This window comes from Argiope bruennichi, chromosome 6 (assembly GCF_947563725.1).
Source record: "Argiope bruennichi chromosome 6, qqArgBrue1.1, whole genome shotgun sequence".
Classification (NCBI taxonomy): Eukaryota; Metazoa; Arthropoda; class Arachnida; order Araneae; family Araneidae; genus Argiope; species Argiope bruennichi.
The window spans coordinates 109753534-109781066 of NC_079156.1; the positions used below are offsets into that span (position 1 = coordinate 109753534).

General features: G+C 28.5%; 1 protein-coding gene across 3 annotated transcripts in view; it reads left to right on the plus strand.

Annotated features, from left to right (window-relative positions):
* LOC129971555 (putative bifunctional UDP-N-acetylglucosamine transferase and deubiquitinase ALG13) overlaps window positions 1-23261 on the plus strand; it is a 40628-nt gene extending 17367 nt beyond the window's left edge. For 2 of the 3 annotated variants that reach the window (XM_056085430.1, XM_056085432.1), the window contains exons 9-21: window positions 2248-2377; window positions 7932-7990; window positions 8066-8160; window positions 8296-8348; window positions 8496-8528; window positions 8772-8834; window positions 10069-10112; window positions 12871-12986; window positions 13307-13409; window positions 15321-15405; window positions 15644-15708; window positions 17751-18123; window positions 18800-23261. In XM_056085430.1, the coding sequence (XP_055941405.1) occupies window positions 2248-2377; window positions 7932-7990; window positions 8066-8160; window positions 8296-8348; window positions 8496-8528; window positions 8772-8834; window positions 10069-10112; window positions 12871-12986; window positions 13307-13409; window positions 15321-15405; window positions 15644-15708; window positions 17751-18123; window positions 18800-19092 (1512 nt within the window). In that variant the 3' untranslated portion in view covers window positions 19093-23261. The remainder of the gene's footprint in view (window positions 1-2247; window positions 2378-7931; window positions 7991-8065; window positions 8161-8295; window positions 8349-8495; window positions 8529-8771; window positions 8835-10068; window positions 10113-12870; window positions 12987-13306; window positions 13410-15320; window positions 15406-15643; window positions 15709-17750; window positions 18124-18799) is intronic. The other variant, XM_056085431.1, reaches the window with a different exon arrangement.
* Window positions 23262-27533: the final 4272 nt, after the last annotated feature.

Sequence of the window (27533 nt, forward strand, 5' to 3'; positions counted from 1 at the left end):
CTAATTGTGCTGGGAAGCAGCATTACTGATTCGTAGTAATATATTGAAATATTTCATTTGAAATGTATGATATACCGATTATATTATCAAACAATATTACTTTTGTTATAAACTTGGTAAATCATATTTTTATTACATTTGATACATTTATTTTAAAGATTTAATAAATTTAATACTTTTTTTAAAACTATAATAATATGGCATGTGTAACAAAAATTATCTCAGATTGATAGAGGTGGTTTAGTCTATAGTAGAAATAAGACAATGGACATGATCAGTTTAGATACACGAGATTATGTCATTTTCAGACATTGCATTATCATATTTTATTTGCATTCCAAAATATTTTGTCTATTAGGAGTTTTGCAGTTATAGTCTTCTACCAACTAGAATTTGTTAGTATATCATATGAATCTCTCCATAGTCAGCCATTCTGTTAAAATAACTTTTTTTAGACATGAAAAAAAAAAGTTTTGCTGAACTTTACACTTTGATTATTATCATGAACTGCTTAAACACTTTTCTCTATTCATAAGTTCTTTAGTCATTGAATGTTTATCATTTGAAAGATTTATGATTATAATAAAAGTGGTGGACTTGTCTGAGAAATATATTCAGGTCATCTGGTTTCACCATGGGGTTTGTTGGTTTAGTTCCAACCAGCCATAACTTCAGAAAAATCCAAAGAAATGAAAAGATTTTAAGGGATATAACAATTTTTACAGGGCATTGCAATTACATCTCTATTAATGGCTAGCCTTTAAGTGATGTAATTTTTTAAAAAAATTAATATATTTTATGTTCTTTCAATTTTTTTTCTTTTATAACTTCATTTGTTTAGATTTTTATTAGATTTTGAAACCAAAACAACCTTCTTATTGTACCTTGCAATAGATAATTTTAAAACTGCTTTCCATTTCTATGGATAATATTTTTGCTGCATGAACCAATTTCAAATTTTCTTTTTAAATCATTTATATTGTTGCAGTTGTTGACTATATAGTTCTGAACTATATGCAGCAAAATTAAATCCTAATAATGAAAAATATTCAACAGTTAGTCTTCTTGGGGTATTTTATTTGGCATTGCAATTCTGTTAAGGCTATAAGAAATATTTCATTTTCATTTTGTGTTGCAATGTTGATAATATTTCTATTTCACAAATGCATTATTGTTGGCTAAATGATCATTTAGCCATCAACTACTACTGTCATTTTACAGAGTCAACTATTCTAGAACTACTAAAATTTACAAAAATGCATTTTAGAAGGTAAGCAATATGCATCTTAATTTTTTTTTCTTTTTGAAATTTTTAATTACGATTTCACTCAAAATTTGAGCAGAAGTTTGAACTTTTCCACCGTAACTTCCAAAAATAGATATACAAAAACGACTTTCACATAATTTTAAAATACAATGACAAAAAGAATTACACCAATTTCATTGAGTTTTAATTGTTGCATAATTTTTAACAATTTTTATTATGAAATTCAAATTTTCACTTTATTTTTAAGATTAGAATCTAAGGTAGAGAGGGATTCTGTTTATTATTTGTAGTGTACATGAGCAATAAGAAAGTGAAACTATAATATTGTGAAATGCACTGTGCAATTAGAAATAGATGACCCGGACAATTATTTCTATTAGCAGTATAAAATCATAAGACTTGACAGCATTAGATTCATGTATCTCAATAATATTAACAGGCCCAAGGCTATTTTAATAACATTTCTTTTAAAATCTATTACAATTTGATTTTTAAAAATATTTTGTTGCGATTCATGAATATCAACTTACAGGATCAAAGCAAAGTGTTTATTTTGTAGATTTAATGCTAAATGTGAGAAATTTTGTTGCAATTTAATTCAATTCATGTTGCATATTGTATCAAGATTTAAATAAAAACACCCTTATGTATTGTTGATTAGAATTTTACCTGGATATTTTCAGAAATATAAATAACAAATAATTTTTTTTCAAGTTTTTTGAAATTTTTATTATTTAACTTCCTGATGTTGCAACTTTCTGTTTTTAATTTTAACATTTGGATTGAATTTATTTATCTATGCAAGTTTTACATCTTTGTCTCCTTTTCTTTTTAAAACCACAGTAAAATTACAAGACCACTAATAATTTTACATTCAATATTATTCATCAGCTGTACTTTGTCTTTATATCTGAGTTTTATATAAAATAAATTTTCAAGCGTTTATACTGATAATTTTTGGTCCTTTGTTATATCTTCAGAATCCACGACTGGATATCCGAAAAGCACTAGCACAAGGTATTCCTCCATTTCCGTATAAGGTAGCTAAAACCTTAGACCCCGGCATCTATCGAAATGTGGAATTTGACATGTGGAATGAGAAAAGAAAAGGTAAAATAACAAAAATGACTTTTAAAGCATTTTTGTAGTGTGAAAGATTTTTGAGTTTCTTATACTTCTGTGGTTTCCCTCCTCTTGAAACCTATTACTTAGCTAATATGTATATTTCAATGTATGAGCTATAAAATCTCAGTAGAACCAAAATGTTACCTAACATAAATTGTTGCATTTTGTAAAGGCATATGTAAATGATTGGCTGCCATTCATTTTTAAGTAGGATTCATTCTTTCTTTCAAAATTAGCTCTGTTAAAATAGGTCCCATGCAGTAAGCTCTTGAATAAAAAGGCATTATTTACTATTTAAATGTTTCATTAAGTACATTTTCCTTTTAATAGGAATATAAATATGCAAATGTGATTATTTGTATACCCATTTCTCATTCTTGTGCTTGAAGTAAGGAGTCCATGAAGGCCTAGTGCTAAGGTCTTGGCTTCAAAGCTAGAGGTTCTAAATTTAAGACCTGTTTCCATCATGGAATTACTTTAATTGATCTGGTGCACATTATATTTGTTGGAGTCGAGCATCCTTCCATTAGTGTGGTATGGAAGTTTGAAAGGAATGTAGCCAACTTAGGTGTTGCCCACTTCATTTGACCATCAATCAAAATTATGAGGTTTATCCAAAAATAACTTTGATGTTGCTTCTGAATAGGATATTATCTAATCGAACTGAACCAAACTGTACTTGAAGTAACATTGAGTAGAAAAATTGTAAGTTAAATTGAATTTGCTTAAAGTGCACTGGATAATTTAATCAAATATTACAAAATTAATTAAATCCATATGGGTTTCATATTCTTCAAATGCATATTTTTTTAAGCAACTGTCCAAATTTTTTTTATTTAGGCCATTTTTTAAAAATGAATTATGTATCTTTTTCTTAGCAACATTAGTTAATTTCAATCAAAACTTTCAAAACAATATTATAACATTTTTTAATAACATTTCTGTGATATGACTGTTTTTAGATCAAATAACTAGAAATATTTAATATCTGTTGTACAATTCTACTTTTCTATAAAGATAATGTTGTATGCATTATCTGTCTGCTTGTATGTATATTACAGGCTAGACTGTTTTTTGGCTTAGAATTGTTGAATGTGGTATTTTTTGAAGATTTGGAATGTACAGATTAAACTTTTTTGGACCTAAAAATAGAATTTAGAATAAAAAAATAAAAAAATAATAATTTTTTTATAATGATAACTTTAAAAAGTGTTATTGCACTAATTTTTATTCCATCTTTAAATTCCATAGATTCTTTTCAATGATACAAATTTAGCATGTTATTTATTTTAACTTTAACAAATATTTAATGATTTGCAACAATTTCCCTTGTTGAAATTTAATTTGATCATTTTTTCAAATTTCAAAATGATTTGTTTTTCGTCTCTTGATAAAGACTATTACATGCAAAAAAAACTTATAACAAAGGATTTTGCTTTTAATATGAAAACAAATTGTTCATGGTATAAAAATGTTAGATTTTCTTCCTGTAAATAATTTTAGTATATTTATTGTAATATTTATTTAATGTGCATGAACTAATATTTAGAAGACTTATAACTTCTAAAGTATTAGATAATTTTAAATATCCATTTTATTAAAAAGTGTAGTTTCTTTTTTATTTCTTTAAAAAATATTTTAGCCATGAATTTGTTATTTAAAAATGTAATAAAGATTTTTAGTCATAAGAAAAAAAAAATTAATTACCAAAGCCATTTTAATTGTATGCTGCCTCCATGATTAAAAGTTTGCATATAAATGAGATTTTTTAATCTTATAAATGCTATTTTCATGTATGTTATTAAAAGTACGTGATCATTTTTAGATCATGTCAGAATAATAGCGCATGATGCATTTTTAATGTAAATATTGAATTGGATGGTAGCTATGGCTTTTTTTTAAATATATGTATTTGTGCATTTCATGAGAAGGTAATTTTACTTAGCTTTGAGACAAAATAGTCAATTTGCCACTCTGTTGTAATATATTTTAAATATGTATTTTATAACTATACAATGTGGAATTACTTTAATTTCATGTTTGATCCAAAGGAGAAAAATCTTAACTAAGCATTTTTTAGAGTCATTTTACTTAGCTGATTTTAAAAGCTAAATGTAAGGATCTAAATCATTAACTTAATTAGTGGGAAAATTGGGCAGGACATTTTTTTCAGGTTTCAAAATTTGCTTCAAATAGTAATAGATTTTGTGTGTACTGTTTTTTAATATTATCCATTTTAAGTTCTAATAGATTGTCGCCATTAAAGATTTCACAGTATCAAAAATCAAATAAGCTCAATATCTTAGTTAAATTTAGGCAACATTGAAAAAATGCTATTTTGGAGAATGTAAATATTTTAAATGGTTTATATATATTTAGGTTTGGCTATACAATTTTAAACTTAGTGTTTCCTATCATAAAGTTTCAGGGCAAGAGAGGGGGTGGAAATTATATAAATTCTTTTCTTTTTTTTTTTTTTTTTTTTAAAGAAAGGATGGGTGCTTTGTTTTGGTTATTGCATTGGGTGCCATTTTATATGATTACACTTCTGTATAAAAGGGAAGATTTGGACAAGCGATCCATAATTGCCTGCACATATTAAGATAAAGCTCATGAGACTTTATTCCTGCTCCCTTTTTCTTCAGCAATGTGCTGTTTATTGAAATAGTTATCTGGAAGGAGCAGCAAGAGATACTTACTGTGCCATACTTGTTGACCCTTCATAATGTTCGAATATATTTAAAAAAGAAAAACGAATATTTCAAAATTTTAGTTATAAGTTTAATTTAAAAAATATTAACGTTTTGTCTCCAAAGCATCAGCTCGAGAAAATTATTTTTACGCCGTTTTAAAGATTAAAAAAAAAAAAAAAAAAGTTTTTTTTTAATTACATCAAATTTTGTTTGAATGAATCTATTTTTTCCCTTTAGTTTTAATTTTTTTAAAATTAGTTTTGGACATAATTTGTAACATGCAAATATAATATAATTTTTATTATAATGAAATTCAAAGCAATATCATTGCTTCTTTAAATCGTTGAGTCATGTTAGTTTACCACTGTTAACATCGTGATCAAAGAAAAATAAAGTGCTTTCTTTCCTTTAATTTAAAATTTTTAAAACAGTTCCTTGAATAAAATTCTTCTTTTCATGGGTTTTGTTAAATTTTAAAGCAAAGCAATATATTGTTTCTCCCTGGCTTCAAAAAATACTTTTAGGAAATGCTTCTATTAGCATTTCTTATTTCCATTTTGCTTCTAACTACAGAACTGACTCACTATTAACTGCATGAATTTGTTTCTGTTATTTGGAAATAAGTTCACTTCATTTCTTCACAATCGCATTTTTAAAATTTTTTTAAAGCTATATATATATATATATAAAAAGATTAAAAGCAAGTTTTTTTTATTAAATTTTCAGAATGTTAAAATGAGTGATTACATGATAAAGTTTTTTTTTCTGAAATTATGAAAATTGTCATGATTTTTTAAAATTTAATATTATTAATGTTTGAATAAGTTTCTTTATAAAACCATGAGAATTTTGTTTCTAAGTCCATTTTTTGGGAAGTTACACTGATTTTTATACTTGCATTTACATACGTTTCAATGCTATTTTCACAAATTCTAATCTTTGATAGAATTTTCATAAATTAAAATCCATAATTTTTGTTCAAATTGTTATAATTCCTCAATATGTCCTGCAGTTCCTAGAATGCAAGTAATCTATTCATTTAGAAATATTTTAATTGTTTTATTGCTTCCCAATGTGGAAAAAAAAAAAATGAAAATTTCGTCTTATTTATAAATTGAACCCCAATATTTAAAGAATAGATAAAAATACAGCCTAATTTTTAGTTCAGGAATTAGATAATGTAAATCTTTAACTGCAAAGTTTTAAGTAAATCATTTGATAAATTTCTAAATTGGAATATTTTTTTTCTTTATACCTCTTTTTTTTTTTTTTTTTTTGCTAGAAAAAAATCCTTTTCCAAGGTTTTTTTAAAAATTATTTTCTTTTTTTGCCTTAAGTGATACAATTTGGTTTTATAGATGTTTCTTCAATCTTTTTTTATGTAAATATTCAAAAATATAAGTGCACTTGAACTTTTTCTAAAAATTCATCCTGGACATAATCATAAATCTTAAATGTAAAAAAAGGAAAAGCCTTTACTAAATTTCAGAAGTTAGAAGCAACAAGATTATTTTTTATATATTTGATCATTTCTAAACGCTGGTATTCTTTTCTATTAAGAAATGATTCAAAAAACTTATTTAGAACAAGGTATTGATCTATCTCAATTTCTTGGCAATTTTGCTAGTCTTATAATTGTAACCATTTTAGAATATTTAATTAGTTTTATAAGACTGCAACTAAGTTTCCTAAATGTAGCGAATTAATGCCAGAGGAAACTTACACTTTCTATTCCAGCTTTATCGAATATTATTTGCTGTTGCATATATAAAAATCAAATACAAACTGTGTGGTCTTGCTATGTATGCTTCTACAGCATTGACAACATTTTCAGAAATGATGCATCTATCTAAATAAGTTAATAGTTTATTTTAAGAAATATTGAAAAATATCACAGATCTTAGTTGTTAATCTTATAAAAGTACACTTCAATTTTTGGTATTGATAGCTTTTTCATTTTTATGACCCTTTTTTGTTTCCATAAAAACTATGTATTATTATAGAACAGAAAATAAGTATGCTTCGAAAATAGACAGATTTATGTATGCGGACATGTACTAAGGTGCTTAAAAAGTGTTTTAAAGGTGTTGCTTAATTTTTGCAACAATTTCTCACTATGCACCCAGAACTGCCTGACAAGCCCGGTTGACATGTTTCTGTGGTACTGGTGCAACATTGTATCCTCAATAAATTTAATTCTTTGTTGAAAGAAGGTAAACAATTTTGTTTCTAATTATTGTGTTATTGTATTTATAAATACTAGCTCAAATATTTGTTTTGAAAGAATAAATTTTATTATTTTTAATTTGCTTTAAAAAAATTTTTTATGAGAAAATGTTTATAAATTAAAGATTGATCAAGCTATCCAAAACTTAGAATTCCTAACATTCTTTATTACAGAACACTATTCTTTCAGAATGTGATAATTTGTCATCAAGAGAGATTTAATAGCTGGGGCTTTATCATGACTTTGCTTTCTTTTTGACTAAAAGTTTTGAATCCCTATAATCACAAGCTGTATGCTTTTGGACTGGTTGAAAACTGTTTTTAACTAGTCACTCATGTGTTAATGCTTCTGCTTTCTATAGCAAAATGCCATTTATATTCGGGAAAATTATTTGCAATGTTCTAGTAGTTCCTGAATATGGTAAAATTGCTTCCCATGGAATAAAATATTAAAATTTAAACTATGTCTGCTAATCTTTGTAAAGTTAAATTTTCTTTATCTAAAATCTGAATTATTTTTTCATTTTTTTAAATGCAACCTCAAGTCTAAATTTTTCATAAAATATTTCTTGTCTTTATTTTGTGTTTTAAAATTCTGTAAATATGTTATAAATTTACAGAGGAACAAAAGAATGAACAGTTTGTCATACCAAAACTGGAACCTGGGGTTAAGTGCAAGGTATGGAAAAAATCCATTTTTTGATGTCATTTAATTATTTTTTTAAAGTTTTCTGAATGAATAACTTTTTTATAGGTATATATAAATAGAGAGATCTACGTGGGACATGTCCAGGATATTTATCATGATTGTGATAGCGTGTCCATTTACATTGAGGAGCTATGCAAGCGGTGAGTTCATAAATTATTTTTCAAATTTAATAATAAAAATTTATTTAATAAAATAGTTTAATAGTATAATTTTTTCAAATTTATTAATAAAAATTTTATTCATTAGAATTATATTTTGATTTTTTTTTATGATAGATGTATTGTGCCCACCAGTGTCCTTGAAGTAGTTCCTGTGCCTGCTTATAAAGGTATTTTATTATTAAAAAAGTTTTTGGAATTGTCTGTTTGATTAGTAAATATAAATTTTTTATTTGAGTTATAAACACAAAAATTTCATAAGCTATGTAGCGAATGACATTGAATAAATTATGAAGAACATGCATGATTATTTTCAGGATCTGGAGAACCACAACCTGTGGATGTCCAGGGTATGTTTTCATTAATCTAAGCATGCCAAGATATTAGCTACAATATGACCCTCCCTTTAATTTTTCTTAACATTTTTATAGAAAAAATAATCATAGCATGCATGTTTTGAATATTTAATAGATGTTTATCTTGTTTTAATGATTTTAGATTGTAATTTTTTGTCATTGTTTGACGATTTTTATGCTTGTGCCTATATGCAACTTAATCATGTTTATATCATGTGTTTTTTGTTTTTTTTTCAGCATTGACATGGCAAGGTGGAAAAACTTATAAAGTTTATTCTGATGGAATGCAAACTGGATCTGGTATGCAATTATAGTTTTAAAATGCTTTCTTTGAAGACAAAAAAAAAAAAAAAGCTTTGCTTATTGTTTTTAATGAATGAAAGTATTTAATATGAAAGATATATGAATTTAAATAAAAATTCTTTCTATATAAAATGTTTATAGTTAAGAAATAATACTTTAGAATATCTATTATTGAAATTGATCTGTTACAAAATAGAAATTTTACGTGCCAAGACTTGAAATACTAGATAAAATCGTATTTGAAATATTTTAGTTTCTAAATATTTAATAAATGGTCCTATTCAAAGTAAGGAGCACTGTTATTCCTTTTCAAATCTTGATTTTACGTATGAGGAAAATTTTGTATACCAGTAGCAAATGGAATAAGTTTATTCTTACTCATTTAAAGCTAATTTATATATTCTATTTTGCTCAGCATAAAAAATTTTTACCATTGAAAAATTGCTGTTGAAACTTAATTAAAATTTAGTTTATCCTTATTTAGTTATACTTATAATATTGAGGTACTTATAACAAGTATTTAGAGAAAGGGTTAAATTATTACATACAAATTAGCTGTTAAAAGTTATAATGTAAACTTTGCAAAAAGTATAAATATATTTAGTAATACTCAAAAGATCCGAAAGTGTCCATAAAAAAGCTTTATAAATGACATATATGATATTTTGCATTAAAAAGTAAAACTTTTATTTCATCTGTAACTTTATTTAAAGTGAAAAATTGCTGCATCAAAGTTGTAACAGCTTTTAATTTTCAAAAAAAAAAAAAAAAAAAGAGAGAATTTTGTAAGATTTTTAAAATCACAGGATTTTTAAGTTAATATTTTTAAAGAATGAAAAATTAATTGATAATTGTGAGTAACAACTTAAATTTGTTTGTTCTCCATGGAATATAAATTCAGACATTTTCAACAGTAAATTTCAATCCTTGTTGACTGTTAAAAATTGTCAAGTCTTTAAATAATTTTTAAATTGGATAAAACCTCAAAACTCTGTTCAAATTGAAGAGAAAAAAAAATTTAGCATCAATAATGTGACATTTTCTTTAAATATTGTTCTTGTGCTTTGGGTATTAAATTTTCAGCACTGTCTTATTTAGCAGTATAATATTGTAAAAGGAAATATTTAATTATATTTCTTTATTTTCATGTTCAAATTATATCTTTTTTAGTCTTTGTAGTAAAAATTACCATGTTTTTATTTAATTATATATTTGTCTTCATTTCTTACAGATGCTGAAAAAAGCAGGTGTAAGAAAAATGTTAAGAAATTTCAGGTATTGGAAAAGATATGTATTAAACTTTAATTGTCTTCATGTAACTATATTAGCTGTTAAAGTAGCTACTTGGCATATTTGTAGCATTTCCTCTTGGGGGGGAGGGTTCCAGGACACATTTAAAAACGTTTTAATGAAGAATTTGGAAATTTTTTGTGCCTATTGGTTAAATAATTAATCAGTAAAATTACAACATAAAGGTTTTAAAGATTTTTTAAATTTAATTTTTAATGAAAAAGTGCAATATATTTAAATTGTAAAACTCAAAATATTCTTGTTCAATTTTCAAATTTTTTTTAAAAAGCTTAAAGCTTATATTTGTATTTAATTTTGATTCAACAATTTAAAAGCTATTAATTGTACAAAGAAAAATGAAATATTTGAATAAAAATTTTTAAATTCTAAGATACTAAAAAAAAAGTAATTTTTTTAAAAACTAAACATTTTTTTTTAAATTTGCTGAATCAGAATTAAAGTAACATATTTAAAAAAAGGTTTTTTCCAAATTTCATCCCTTAATTTTTATCAGCTCTTGTTTTATAACAATCTGGAATGCAAGAAATCTTGGGGGGGGGAATGCATTAATTAGAAATGCATGTTTAAAGTTTGAACACTTTTCCAAGAGACTATCTGAAGCTTGTCTGAAAAATAGCCATAATTTTGGTAACATCTTTTTGCAGAGGAATTTTAATGACTGTCTAATAAATAGTGGATTTTTGTTTCAAATTCAGGGCTCGATTAAAGGAGCATCAAGATTCAAGCCTGGCAGAGCATGTTATATGTTTTGGTTTAAAGTCTATGGAGCTGCAGTGTTGCAGAATCACATAAATATACCTCTTTATCCCTTTGACATTGTGTTTGTTTCTTACTATGGAGTTGCAGTAATATCTGTTAAGCTCGAGCCATACAGCTATACAAAATTTGTTTCTTTCCACTCGGTGGAAAGAAGCACGGAAAGTTTAAAGTGTTACACCCTTTCCTTTTCTTCATCTGCTAGTGTACATAGAGCATGACAATTGCCTGAGTGTTTGATTTGAAAAATACATCACCAAAATAATTATCTTTTGTTCTAATTAAGATAGAAATATTGCTAAAGCATTTAAGTCATTTTAAGCAGGTTTTTTTAATTAAAAAAAATTGTGAAATTTGATTTTTGTCCCACAATGTCTTTATTCTGAAGCTGGAAAAATCAAATTGACCCCAAATCTCTGTGGTTAAATCCTTCTGGTCAAATGATTCTTATGTGTACATTTATACAAGATTCCCCCCTAGGGCTAAATGCTGCATATTTGCATTATGGACAATTATTGTCTATGTGAGGATTGATATGATACATTAGGATTTTATAACAATGTTGACTAACAGATTGCACTGGCAGTCTGTTTCTTTTAAAAGACAGATCTCTTGTGTATTAGCATTTCTCTTTCCAAGAATAGATGGAAGTCTGTCAGATGTCTGGGAATTATTGGGGTTTTGTTTTTAAACAGAAATATGCCAACGAGTGAAAAGAGAAGCATATGCTCATTTTGAAGTTTTTTTAATTTTAATTTTTTTTTTATTTATCTAATCTGAGTTGGGATATTGTGCGAGATATTCTAGGAACTGTTTTATCCATCTCGCTCTTATTTGTATAGTCATAGCTAAAACACCTGTTATCCTTTTTGTAATGGTAATAAGTAAGTTTATGAATGACCCATCAGTGGTTTTTTTTTTCTTCACGACAGTGTCAAAATATTAAATAATTGATAAAAATAGTCAGAAAATGTTGAGTACTAGTCTAATCTTTATACAAAGTACTCAATTTACATTCATGTTGATTGTAATAGAATGCCTTAGAATGTAAATTATCTAATGCTGGACTCGGCATTTATGTGCGCTTTGAGATTTTTTATTACTTTGAACTATTTATTTTCGCTGTACTCTCAAAATATTTTATAACATTAAATGTAAATTTTTTTCTTATGTTTTTATATTTTACATCAATTATCTAGCATTAATTTTAGTGTATTTCACTAATTGAAAATACCATTTTTTAGTATTAAATATCAAGTATTTTAATTTAAATCTTTATTATCTTTAATCTCATTTTTAATTTTATTGTGTATAAAAGTTCTTATTGTGCATTATTTTTTAATGTAATGTTAATGCATATTGCAAAGTATCAAGTTGTGAAATGTTTTCTCCAATTGAATTTAGTCCTGAACTTTTCATATAAATGTTATTGAACTTGATTCTGAAAACTCATGATGAGCTAATTAAAAAGTTTATTTTATTACATGGAATAAATAAATATATATTTTGTATGATTTATTACGTTGTTGCAATATAAATGTTGATGTCATTTTTATATGAACCTCATCCACTAATTCAATTCATGCGCACACTTTATTGATTGTAAAATTTGATTTTATGAGTTAATTTTTATTTGTTCTGAAAAACCGAAATTTTTTTTATGAAATATGTAAACAAATATTGCTGTCTCTAATGAATTATTTTTCTATCAAACTGTTGCATGAACAGTGAACAAAATTAAGAATTCGATTGTTTTATTAGTGGGAGGAAATTTTATATAGTCACAAATATTTGTGTAAACTAGACATTTTTACATCAGTTAATTGATTTTGTATTTAAATTACTTCAAGGATTTATGAGACACTCTGTGTGTTTTATATGTGACCTTTTCATACTTCTAATATATCATATATTGGAATTCCTCTATGGAGTATTTTAATTTTGAGTTTTAAAATTTTATTATCAGGAGTACTCTCCAACTCATAGTGGTGGAAATAATTCTCTGAAGCCAAATGCTATTACACGATCCAATTCTTTACCTGTAGCATCTTCTCAGCGCAACTGTATTCTTCGCAGTAACAGGTATGGAAATTGAAAGTAGCTTCGATTGTCTTTAAACTAATTATCATAAATAATAAATTTCTTCTTTTTTTTTTTACTTGATTATATAATACTAATTTAAATCAATTTCTTTTTGTGTTAACAGATATATAAAAATCCTGTTTTAAATTAATTTTCCCAAATCTCATATTTTAAACAGGCATGTATGGAATCAAGAATATACTGATGTATCTTTTAATTGTGTTGAATTTTAATATTTAAAATTTTAGAAAAAAATTTGGTCAATCTTCTTTTATTCATGGAATCTAGAAAGTTATTAAATAACTACTATTCAATTTCAGTTTATACTCCTCTCCTCAAATTCCACGAAAGAAGGGGCATTCTTCCAGTACACCTATTAACCATAAATTAAAGCATCCTGTGCCAAAAGAAGTACATAATGGAGTAAGTTTCCCCCAGTTAATGCATCTTGTACACACTTTGGTGAACATTCAGTTCATCAGTTATCTATATCCCATTTTAATGTATAAAAATTTGCCTTTTTCTTTTTTAGGACTTAATATTCTGTACTTAGAAAAAGCATTTGTGGAATTTTTATTTTCACAAAGTTATTTTCAAGACTATTTTTCTTAATAACTGAATTAATATCAAACGATTTTGAAATTTTATTTTTAAACACATTTATGAATTAGATGACTAAGCTTCAGTCATATTTTAATATATGAATGCAATTGTTATTTGTAGAAAAAATGTACTTAGTACTAAGTTTCGATTAATAACCCATTTGCATCAGTAAATTAAACATTTTAATCATTGTATTAAAAAATTTCTACCTGTAAATATTTAAAGGAGGATTTTTAAAAATTTATTTAAGGCAGAAACATAAAGTGCAGATTTAATAAAACATTCTTGTTTCATAGGTTTTTTGCTTTGAATCAAATTCGAGATTTCTTTTTAATTGCTTTAACTGATTAGGAAACTATATTTGTAATGTTTGCTTTTCTGGTTTTTAAAGGTGTTTTCTTAATTCATTTATTTTCATTGCATGCACTGAAATGCTGTTGTTCATTTTTTTTTTTCAAATGTATATTTGTAATCAGAGTTTTAATTATTTCAGCATGAAATTAAGGTTTTGAAAATTGAAAGCTACAATTATAAAATAGGATTGAAATAAATTGTATTTGTACAAATGACTGCTTTTCATAATATTTTTCATATCAATTGAAATTGAGCTTTTTTTCTTCTTTGGAGTTAAGGCTGTAATTTGAAAACAGAAATGAGAAAAAAACTTAGAATTTTTTTTTTGTTAGCAGCTGAAATGTGCAGCATATATTTACATTTTATTTAAACTATTTTAAATATGAAAACAAATTTATAATATGCAACAGTTGTTTAAAAGTTATAGTTAAGAAGCAAATGCTATATTGTTTATGCTTTTTACAATGAATATAAAAGAAAACAAATATAATTTCTCTATCGTCAATTATCAATTAGAGATTGTTAAAACCTGCAGTATAAATTGAATGTACTTATTTTTCCAGCATCTATAAGTAATAATTTTTAACTGATAAGCAAAAACACTCTGAAGTGCTTAACTTTTTGATTAGATTTTATGAATCATGAACATATGGCAGGTTTCAAAGCTATTGTTCTAATAGTTACCAATTAATCAATTTAAAAGTATTTTTAACTAGTTTAGCATAGAAATCCTGAATTGAGACATTATGAGAAACTTTATAGATATTATTTAGATAAATAATAATCTTCTCAATGCATATAATTTGGCATTTAGAATTATAAGCATAATCCTTTAGAATTCTCATGTTTAAGGTTTTCTTTCGAGAAACTGTTGTTTCATAACTAGAAATAAATTTTTACACAAAACAACAGTGGTAAATTTTTATTAGAATTTGTCCAGAACCACTAAATTGAGAAGAAGCATAAATTTAAAAGTCTTTAATTTTCTCATTGTCAAATAAATAAGATATAATAAATACAAATCCTATGAATGATAAAATATCAGGACTATTTTAACATTATCAAGTATTTTTTGCCCAAAATCCTATATTTCGTTATGTTAACTTAGTTATTAGAATATTTATAAACCCCGTACATTAAAAAATGTACCAAAATAAACATGTTAAAAATGTGCCAAAATACGAAATTAAACCAGCCACTTACTTAAAAGAGAGGTCACAAAATACTTAATTTTGCATTTCATGTATTTAATCATTCAGTTTATTTTTACATGCATAAAAAAAATTATATTCTTTGTAGTAATTTTTAATAAGTTGACGAGTAGATTGATTACCTTTATAAAGTTTTTTAATAATTCAATTTATTTTTGGATTATAGCAACAAGTTAGAGTTCCTCAGAATTACCCATACATTTGGAATGGAATACCGCCTAATCTTCCTACATCACCAATACCCATTCCAGGTAAGTTTTATTGTAAGGTTTGCTATATGTTTTTGTTCAAACAGAATTATGTGCTTTCTGTATTGGCTATTTTTGTACGCTAATTTTCTTCTTGTAATATTATATACCTATTATTGAATGAGCTAATTATTATTGAAGGCAAATTATAAGGCAACAAAAATTAGTTCATACATTAATAGATCTTGTCATGCATTATTAATCCATATTTTTTATTTAATTCATTTGAATTCTCTTGCAGGAAAAGCTACTCCAGATTGTTATCAGGGCCAACATGGCAGTCCTGAAATGTTAAATGAGATTAATGTAAGAAACTTTATAAGATTAATATATGAGATTAATATTAATAAATATACAAGATAAGTACACTGAGAAGATAAATTTTTAAACTTAGTAGTGTATCAGTCTGTATTTTTGAATTATGTATTGTAGTTTTACTTGACAATTGGTTTGATAAATGCTTGAATTGTAATGAATTTATGCTCTTCCAGCATGTTTCTAATTCATTTTTTTAAACTCTTATCTGAATATATCATTGAAATAAGTAAAAAACTCAGTCTCATTAATATTTTCATTGTTTTATCTACGTAACTTGCTATGCAGTTTGTGTCAATGGTATTAGTTCAAGAATAAAAATGACATTCTCCAGTATATAGCAGAACTTAGCATTATCACATTTGAGTTGCTGTAGCCCATAGGATATTTTGCAATAATGTATTTTGGAATTACTTAATTCTCTTTCTAATTTGGCTGATTTAGTCAACAGTTTCTGATTTTAAAATGTGAGTTTAAATTGATATAAGAAATTTTTGATAAAAAAACAACTTCTGGTTTTAGTTAAATATAAAACCTAAAAAAAATCTAGTTATTTTTCTTGTCATCTTTACTGTCATTTATGAAGACTTACCGATTTACAACAAAAAAAATCATAACACTTTAAAATTAAAATATACATGTATGGATATTACTTTTATATTTATTGATTAAAAAATGTATGTTTTTAAAATTTTAATTTATTAATTATGCTTTATTTTTTTATTTATATTTAGATTTCAGATTTTTCTGCTGTAGAAAAACATTTAAAAATCCCACTTCTGTGATCTTTACTAGTGAAGATTTTTAGAATATTACTTTATTCTTTTACAAATGAGGGAACAGAATAAATGTTTTGTCAGTGTGCTTGCACAGTTGTAGAAATTACTATTTTGACAGCACCTTCCTTCTACTATGGAACAGAATGAATACACCAGATTACTATTGATGTGTGCTGTAAATATTGATTTTTGCAGGAGTTTTCTGTCTCTAAAGAGTTTAGCTGTATTATATACCATACAGTTTTTTGCTGTCCCCAGAATATTAAAAGCCTTAAAAGAAAAGTTATCAGATTGTTCATAGATTAGGTATTGGTTACAAAAAGAAATTAATAATAATGGTTATATGCACACAGATATGCAAATTCTGAGTGTAGAAAGATTGTAATTTTATAGCTCATAGTGCCATTGTTTTTATAGTTTCTGGAATATTTTGACATTTAAAAATTGTTTTACTTTTTTGTTTAATTTATTAATAAATGTTTTTTATGTTTTTGAATAATTTTCCTGTATTTATTTCAAGTCTTTGTAGAAAGAAAAGATTGTTTAACCACTTAACTGTTTCAACCTCTTTGGGAAAAGAGGTGTCTAAATTGTGTCACAAAAATTTAACAATGACGAGTATATTCGTCAAACTCAGAATATGTGTAATATGAAGATATGTTGTAATGAAATGACTTTTTTTTTTATTTCAATAATAACATTTATTTAAACTAATCTACAATTACAAAAAGAAACATAAAAAAAAAATGTACTACTAATACAACACAGCGATACATTTAAGAATAACAATATTATAATTAACAATTCATATTATTTGTGAGAGGGAGGACGGTTTGTTAATAATTATTAATCTTTTATTTAATTCCATTGATTTCAACTTGGCCTCAAAATATTTTAAACACTTTGAAATTTACAAATGTTTCGCAAATTTTAAAATGATGAATATGTTATATATAAATATGTTTACTAAAAGTGTAAGTTGAATTACAAATTGACACTTTTTATTACTGCAGACGAATAAACTCGTCGTAATTCAAAATGTTGTACTTTTTCCATGATGAATATACTCGTCAAAAACAGTTAACCGGTTAAGAAATGTTCGATCCCTCTACTTTTCTGTTGATCTGATGCGACATGAATGTTTGAAAGATTAAAAATGATGTATGGTTTGCATTATAAATTTTAATCTTCAATTTTTCAGAGATTAGATAAGATCATGGGATATTTTTATATGTATGCTTTTTAATTTGTTAGGAGTCAGGCTGGGCTGAAGACTCATTCAAGAATCCAACTCCTAATATCACTCCACCCCATCAGTATATGATAGCTTCTGCCTACTCGGATCCAAACTATACTCCTAATGCTCCCTTTGCCATCATGTCTCCTAGTCCTGCATCCTTACCTGTGCCTATTCCTGGCAATCAAGCATCCAGTCCCCCTAAAGGTGAAAATGCTTCCCCATCAATGCCGCCTTCTCAATGTGCAGCCACTATGGCACTTTATCCTTATCCTATGTATGCTGTCTCAAGCATGTATCTTGTTTGTCGGGATGGATCGACTTTGCCAGTTAATATTGGCAACCCTTGGGGAACTCGAGAGGCATTGAACGGAACCGAAGTTCCTCCTGGTAAGTTGATATATTTTTTTTGGCCTTGGTTAAATTACTAAAATATGCTAGTTGTAGCCAACTGTCTTGGCATCTGACTTGCCATAAATCTTATGCATAATAAAGCTCTGCACAATTTGAAAATCGTATAATAAATGTGTGAGAGAGTAAAATAAACAGTTGCTGTTTTTAAAAAAGTGCCCTTAAAATAGTAGTTGCTTATTTGATGGATGTTATTTTTCTTGGCTATTCTTTTCTGATCCAATTCTATTCAGAAAATTTAAATAACTGCCTCACTGTATTTTTATTGAAGCATCTATTCTCGGAGTAGATACAGATTAACATTTTAGAAGGCATCATATTCAAGAATATAATTTTAGGTATGCAATTTTTTTGAAGGAGTTTTGTGGGTCAGTAAAAAGTACGTGATCAGCTGGAATAAGGCATTTAGGGTAAAACTGTATGGCTATTTTAAATGTAAAATTAAATCTGATATTATCAAATTTTAAAATAGTAATTTTGTAGAATTAATAATTTACACTAGCACTTCTTTTTAAATTTAAATGATAAATATTATATTCAGATTATATTTAAAAGAAATTCAAAGGACTATTGAGAAGTTTATATGAAAAACATTCAAATTAATGAAATTTTGTTTAACCAATTTTACTTAATTCTCAATTCCAAATATCCTCAGGTGTTCCTAGTGTATATTTCAATACTCCACCAACTGGCTTGTCACCTCCACCTGTTGCATCATGGATTCCAGCTACTATTGCTAATTACGGATCCACTTGGACACCTGCGATGTCATCAGCAGTTGCATTTACACCTCCGTTGGACATGAATGCATACCAGTCTCTGATGTCCCCACCTTGGAGCCCCCAGTCTGGATTGTACCTACCACAACCACCTACTGCAGTTGCATACCAGGTCCAGCAACCTCAAATGGTATCTCAAGAACCACCTCCTCCCCCAGTGCAAAAATGATTGGATTTATCGAAATGTTAAATTTCATTGTAGGATTAAATCTTTTGGATATGGATAATTGGGCTTAAAATCTTTAACTCTGCTCTTTTTCTGAAGGAATTGGCTTTAAAAATGCAGTGTGGTTCATTTTATTTAATTCCATTAGGAGGCAAGGAACTTTCTTGCACACAGAGTTACTGGTACTGGGGTAGGGTTTGACAGTGTTCCTGAAAAGTTAGAATTTTTAAACTTCTCTCCCTTTTTTCATTCATGTCGTTTTTTAAAAGGAGTTAGAGTTTAAAATTTATCAGTATTTGTTATCGAATTTCGATTTTACATTTTTTAAATGCTATCGAACATTTTCATAAAATCATAATTTATTCAACTTTAAAAGAAACAATGCAGTTAAAACATATTTACAGTTGAAACTATCTAGTATTTTTGTCGAAAGGCTGCAGCTTATGTTTAATAAGAGTAGAATTTTTCTGTGATGTTGATAAATTGTTTAAAATATATTGTGTTGGATATTTTTCTTTATACTTAATTTATTATTTTTACTGTTATTATTTTTTTAAGTTTTTGTTTTATTTGTTTTTATTTTTATTTTGTTATTTGAAGTTAAGTTTTCTTACCAAAGCTGTATTATAATTACTGAAAAAAAAATGGAACTGTTAAATGTTGAATCTTGAAGAGTATAAATTATGAAACTTAAATTTCCACAAGATATTTTATACTTATTTATTGATGAAAATTTGATATTTTACAACCCTTTTTGGGAAGTTATTTATATCCAAAGAATTCCAATGTCTTGAACTGAATATTTGTTGCAGAAATTTCCGGCCTGTGGTGTCACTAAAGTTGGTAACTTTCTATGCAGTAACCTTACTATATTATCTGTTGGTTTTTATTATTACTATTTAACCTGTGTTTGGTGAAATGTTATATATAAATTAGATGTATCGATTTTTAGATTAATTTATCGTGGAAAAAAATTCATTTTAGTATCTTGAAAATTACTATTTTTATATTATATAAGAATGTGAAAAGTAAAAGTCAGTTGCATCTCAAAAAATTCTTTTTTTAGTTAGTTATCTGAAGTTTGAGATTGTTTGAATTTTCAGGATTAACTCCAGGGGTGTTTGTGCTCCGGGGAAACCCCGGAATTCCGGGGATTTTGAACTTCGATACCCGGAAATTCCGGGGATCGTCGTTCAAAAGGAAGTAGGAATAATAATGAATTATTTATTTTGATCTGGGTAATTTTGTTTGCTTTGAAAGCAGAAAATGCAAGGTCAGTGTGTGTGGTGAAAACTTTTCCTTTCTTTCTCCAAAGGCAGTAATAATGCGTGAAAAGGGGGAAAAACTTCTTTTTTGTTCTTTCCTTATTGCGAGTTATGACTCATTCCCCCGGTTCTCGGACATTCTCTTCTGGATTCTTTTCGGCAAGTAGGCGCGGCAGAAAAAAAAGGGAGAGACTTCGTTCGACCAGATGTGCGATCACGTGACCTGGGTTCAAAGGTCTTAATTTTGCAAAAAAAGTAATTCATTGAACTTTTATAATTAGGTCATTCAATACTTCATAATCGTAATTTTTCATTTCTCCCCCCCCCCTTCTCGAAACTCCAAAATGTCGGTAGTAAGTCCGTAAAAGTTTCCGGGGATTTTTTGGGGTCCCACAAACACCCCTGTAACTCTTAATGTAATGTTGGATATGCAGAGTATGGATTTATTGATACTCTTTTAATTATAATGTAACTTGTGGATTTTCAATGCAAAGAAAAAAAAATTTCAGTAATTTTTTATTACTGTTATTAAAATGAATGATAACTGTCGCATATTTTGATATTAAAACTGATAATTTTACACCTAAATTCTGCTCTACTTTATGTATTAACTATGAGATTAATTTCTAATGAAACCTTGTATTGAAATTTCATTCTATTTATTATATAATCTGTTACTTCTCCATTCTTTAGTGACATCACTAAGTGTACTATAATGTAAATTTTTGATGTGTAAATTAGAACAGACTTATATATACATATTGAATGTGCTTTGGCAAATTTTTTCAAAACGCAACTGTGATCTTTTCTCTTTGCATTCAAGTTTTAACAGTGGTGCTGCGTCTAAGCGTCCAATATCATTCCAAGTTATATCATAGAACTACGAATTCAATTTATTGTGTGTTCTACTTCGAACTTATATCTGACGAGCTTGTTTATGGATACTTTTAAGGGTTTTAATACATGCTGTTTTGGGGAAAATTGAATCTAAAGGTCTATTTTTTTTGTTCTTCCCTTGACTCTAGTATTTATCTCTTCCATTAAAGTATTATTTTTAATCATCCAAGAGGAAAAAATGTCCACATACAAATTACTAAAGCCTGTGGCACTGCCCAAGCTTTTTAATATTGGTGCTGAATCTCTAGGCATAATTGTGTGTATATGATCGCTGCTTCGATATCCAACCATGACTGTTTTGATCAGCTGTGGTCAAATGTTTTGTTCACTTTTAAAATTCGATTCAAACTTCATATTAATCATCTTAAATGTAGTTCATCAAATTTTTTTGATTCTTATTTAATTTGAAGGACTATACTTGCTTGAAATTTTTTATCGCAATATTGAACATAAAAATAATCTCTATATAAATCTAACAAATTTTTAAATTCTTAAATCTAGATATTTGTAAATATTAATTCGTAATTTAGTAATTTCAAATAAGGTTAAACAGTTACAATATGGTTATTCTTCTTAAAGTAGCTATGGGTAAATTATGTCTAAGTTTAAATTGGTTCGATCTTGCTAAGGATCCTATACCATAATTTTATTGCTGCAATATGCAAATTAGACTGGCCTTTCTCAACAAAACTATCGATAATTAAAAATTGCCTAGTATTTAAAAATAACCATAGCCATTTCTGATAAAACTGTTTATTTAAAATATTAAACAAATAAAATAAGAAAACCACTGGTTAATTTGTATTATAGGATTGTATCTTAAGTTATTAAAAATGTTTTTCCCATTTCCAACTAAGTTCTCTTGAAATTTTGCTACATATCTTCCAATATTGTGAATATTGCATGATATATTCAGTATACAGTCCTTATATATAGAATAAACGTGAAATGGTTATACAATCATACAAATTTGGTATTTATCAAGACCATCAGAATGTTGTCAAATTCCATTGAATACTAATTATTTTCTATTTGTTTATCGACTTCAACTGATCTCCAAAAATGTCTCATGGCTTGGATATCTCTGAATAAAGCCTTTGTAAGTTAGTTCAGTCTGAAATTTTAATTACATTTGTGGAAAACATCCAGTATACTTTCTAGTCATGTGAAAAATGTTTGCATGCATGTTCACCTGTTGTCACGACACAATTTGAAAATCTCCAGTTGGAAGTGACTCGTGGATATCAAGGTGCTTTATTCTCTAGTCCGGCCGTTTTAACCTGTGACTAGTGCTCAATTTTTCATGTAGTATTTCAGAGTTTAAAGTCTCCAAATGGATGTTATTTACACAATTATTATTCATTATATTCAACTTGGGTGCCAAGATTCGTAGAAAAGTAGTTCACACTGCATTTTGTAATTATACATTTGCATATCAAGGTAAAACTGAAATTTCTTGTGTGATGTTTTTAAGGAATCGGGAACCACTAATATTTAAAATTTATCTCCTACTAACACTTTTAGAAATGGATATTTAATGTCATTCAACCCACTCATGTAGCGAGTCAGTTTATCTTAGATGGTATCATAGTTCCCTAACATTAAATAAATTGATGTATAGTATCTCTTTGTGTATGTTAATTGATTTAAAGATGGGTTTCCCAACCGTAGTGTTGTTCTGTAGCTGGATATCACTAAACGTAGTTTTTGTAAAACATATAAGTGTAACCACTGTTTTAAAATCGATCGCTTTCTTGTGTTTGCCTGTGTAGAAAGAATCTGTGCGCAGAAACTGTGATATCTACTCAGTAGAAATCGGATTTATTCATTCCTCATTGTTTTACAGTTGAGGTGTTCCTGGGTCTTTTAAGTTTCATCGGGGACGCGTGGAATTTTATTTTTCTGTCTTGCAAATCTGAAAGCGCCGATTTCTGTGTGTTTTTTACTTGTCATTATTACTCTTGTAAAATTTATTTCGTGAACCGTGTCAATAAATATCTTCCATTTTCAGTTTTTGATGTTGTTTTCTTTCATTCGTATAACGGCACAAACATTCACATAAAATGTTTGCAGTGTTTTTCCGAATATAAACCGATCCGTGCATAAATTGAATGTATTTTCTTCTAAAATTTATCTAAAATTCAAAGTACATATATATTAAACTGATAAAAATTTTGCGACTTTCAAACATGTTGCCAAATTGGCGAAAATATCGCCAAACAAGTAAAATAGGTGGGATATTTTCCATCAAGTTGCCATAAAGTTAAAGAGCTAAAGTTGCTGAAATCAACAACGATAGATTTAATTCTATTCTCTGCTAATTTTATTTTGCATGAAATTTTAATATTTTCACGTATACATATTAAAGAGAAAGTATTGTTATCGTCAAAAAAATTCGGGATTTTGGCGAATCATCTTTTTGGATCTCCCTGAGTTTGAAAAACATTTTTCAAAAATGTCTGTCTATTTGTCTGCGACTCAAACGCTTTGAGCTAGACGTTTGAAATTTGGCACATGATCTTTAACCCATTACAGGTATGGCTATCGTACCAAATTTGTATTCCATCGAATTTTCAGCTAAATCTACATTGGAAATCTGTCTGTCCGGCATTTCGGATATAAGTTAACACGATAATTACAAAACGGAAAGAGCTAGATATATAAAATTCGGTACCTAGATTTATCATCTGTAGCGTAGACAAGTATCAAAGTGTAAGCCAAATCCGATTAATAAGTTGGTAGTCTGTCGGTCTGCATTTTCTGGGAACACTTAAATGCAATGACTTACACATTAACATATCATATTTGATATGTTTGACTTACAAGCGCAGTTTTGTGTAATTTTTGTTTTAATCTGTGGCAAAAAAAAGTGTTTAAAATACAAATTTGATTTTTGGATATTTTAAATCGCATGCTAGGGAATAATAGCCAGATAACTCTCCAAGGATAAGACGATAGATCCAGTAAAAATGCCAAAGGGTAATATTTCGCAGCTATTGTACTCTAATTCCTTGGAAGACGTTTTCTGAGATAATACGTTTATCAGAGAATATGCGAGAATGTTTTGGGAGACTACTTCCGGAGATTTGCAAGATGAATGGGAAGAGAAATTTTTATGCGGCAAACTTCAAACTAGAGGTGATTGTGTTCCAAGGAAAATTCCAACAGCGTAGCTAAGCAGCATTTTTTCATAAATTTTCAGTACAAATAAATTTTTTAAAAACATTTCATTTAAAATTTCTTGAAGTTAAGAAATAGCACTTTTTATTTCTGTCTCCGTGTTTAGGGGGCTGTATTGCTGGTGCAGCACTTCCTGAAACGTACTAACGGTTTTTGCAAGATCAGTGGATCGGAGTATAAGCAGACTTCAGTGGTTTTTGTGACGTGTGTGTAGTTAAGTCGTTTTCTTGGCCCTAGATGGCGCTACTATAAAAAACAAGAGACTCTCCCCTACCGGCTTAAAATCGCTGTCTTCGTAACAGCGGGTTTGTCCATGGCAAGTACCATAAGAAACAACAGCTTTAAAAAAAATATCGAACATTCTCGGCTTTTGCATGGAAATGTTCAGCAAGAAAATTATCTGTTGCATATTTTTTCCCTTTAAGAAAAAATATTAATTTTCTCTTTTGAACTAGGACGACAAGCATTTCAAAATTAAACATTCTCAACTTTGTTCCGTGTGTAACAACAGTCATTAATTGGTTTAATTTTGTATGCACTGACTAAATCCATAACTCTATTATTTATTTTTCTTGCTTTCAATATTCAGAGAGAAAACAACAGCAAAAAGATATTTCGCAGAAAGAAAAATTCAAAATCGGTAAGTATGGATTTCTCAAAACTTTCCCACATACTCCCTAATAAAGATACCTTTTTCTCCCCCCACCCTAAAAAATTAATGGACAAGGTCGTGACCGTCAAGAGTGCTCAGAATATATTTGTTCCCAAGAGCTCCACATGGGAACATTTTTAAAAGAAGTTTGGGATATAATTTTGGCGATCTACTGAAACCAAATTTTGAGATAGAATTACAAGATCACATACTAGAATTCATTTATCTACATAATTGCTGTTTTGAATTATTATGATGTTGACATGTACGTCATTGCAGAGACCGATAAATGATGAATATGTTGACAGATTTACTTCAAAATTTGATACGGATCAAATCTCAACATATAATTACAAAAATTAACTATTTTTGCTTCGAAAAGGTATTTTTACGTTCCCCCTCTTCTCACACATAATTTGCATTCAGGCCAGATGTAACGCCATCCGTTTTCCCACGCATAGTTAAGTGCATATGGACCTCCAGATGTGGATCCTTTTCACTAGGAGAGTCATTGTGTCTGGTCATTTGTTACTGTCGCCGGTGTTCTAGCATAGGGGTAGCGCGTCTTCCTCGTGATTTGGGCGTCCTGGGTTCGAGTCCCGGTTCAGGCGTGGTTGTTCTTCTTTTGTGTTCTATCTGTGAGGTGTCTGAATGTGCCCCCCTTTAAAACGGGGTTGTGCAAGCGAATGTGTGTGAGTTTCATCTTCATATGAGCTAGAAGTCAGACTTCTGCCCTTGGGTGCTCATGGGTCTTTACCCTCAGAAGCTACTGCTACCCCTTTCCGTGGTAACGCGGACACGACACCATCATCATTATCATCATTTGTTACTGTCCAGGTGTGGGAACACAGAAGTGTGTCCCATCGTTTCAAATAGATCCATCATATCTTCATAGAGAAGGAACGACAAAGCATCCAGATGCTAAACATTTTTCCCCTATGAAGAGACTCCTCAAGTCATCAAGAATTGATCAATCACCAGCAACCGTTGAAATTAAATGTCAAACCCAGGTGCACTTCAACCGGTGTTAGCTGCGAATTGATAATAATTGACGTGCTCGAAAGGCGGTCGGCTACAAAGATGGATCCTTAACAGATACCCCCTCAATCGAATTTAGACCATTGAGGAAACATTGCTGAATAGCTATTAGAAGATAGGGAACTCAAGTTCAACAAGGGGAAAAACGGAGCAAGAGTGTACAGCATATTGCATATGGTGTACGACGTTCTCCACTGCGGCAGGTAAACTGTCTGTTTCCATGTTCATAACAGACCCTCTTATATTCTGTTTGAAGACATACAGGTTTGTCAAGAAGAGGTCAAGAGCGAATTGCTAATAGGTCGTTTGCCCATCCCTTTTTATAAGAATGCATGGCGCTGCTGTCACGCATTCATTAAGAATTTTACATGGTCCATCAGGATATGCAAATTTTGTCGTTCGTACGTGACAACAGCGACAATATTTCATCTATTGGCAACTTTTGGTACTAATTATTTTTCCGTGCCTTCCACAGTCTGTATGGTTTCATTTTGTTCATTCGTTTTAGCTGTAGAAGCCGCCAAACAGGGAAAGTTATTTTATGGTCACCCTGTATTTTCTTTATATCCTCCGCTTATGTGAAAATGAAAATACAATTTCTATCATTGCGCATGAACATTCGTAATATATTCTGCATAATTCACAATCAATTTCGCTCTACAGTCAATGGAAGAAAGCTGCTTTCAAACGAGTAGTACCAATTCCTACATTTGTACAATCACTGTAAAAAAGTGTTATCACTCAATTCCCTTGTTTGTAAAAGAAGGAAGACACTGCCTCCCCACTAACAGCAACAGTTTAGGAGGTGGTCTACTCCCCTAAAATCCTACATTGCTGCCTCATCGCGGCGGGGGAGTGTTCCTGGGCGAAGTACGTCTGGAGAGTATTCTCTTGGTAGGGTCACCCAAGGCGTGAAGGCCGTTCATTCCATTATGCTCAGCTAAATGCAATGCAGGTATGAGGTAAAGTCAGACTTCAGCCTTTGGTGTCTCTAGGCCCTTGACCTCTTGAAGTTGCATTTTAAGCCCTTTTATCATGACTCTTCGATTAGGACTCATGGACCTGGTTTGATGTTACTGTCAACCAGGTGGGATAAACCACAACAACACAAGGGTGGTCGAACCTTTTAACACATTGATTACTGCATAATTCATATTCAAGTTACTATAAAAATTCTCATTTCGCATAGAATTTGATGCGAGTAAAGCATGCCTGTGTTTAATTTATATCTCCTCGTTTAATTCTTAACCTACACCTACGGGCATAGCCCGTTGTACGATGATCAGACTACAAATAAATGTTATTGATTTAGGTTATATTTTAGCGATTGATACTAATTCTTTCGTATATCTATCTCAATCATTACATCAGGTTGTAATTGCCCATCAAATATCCCACACAATTAAACCAGT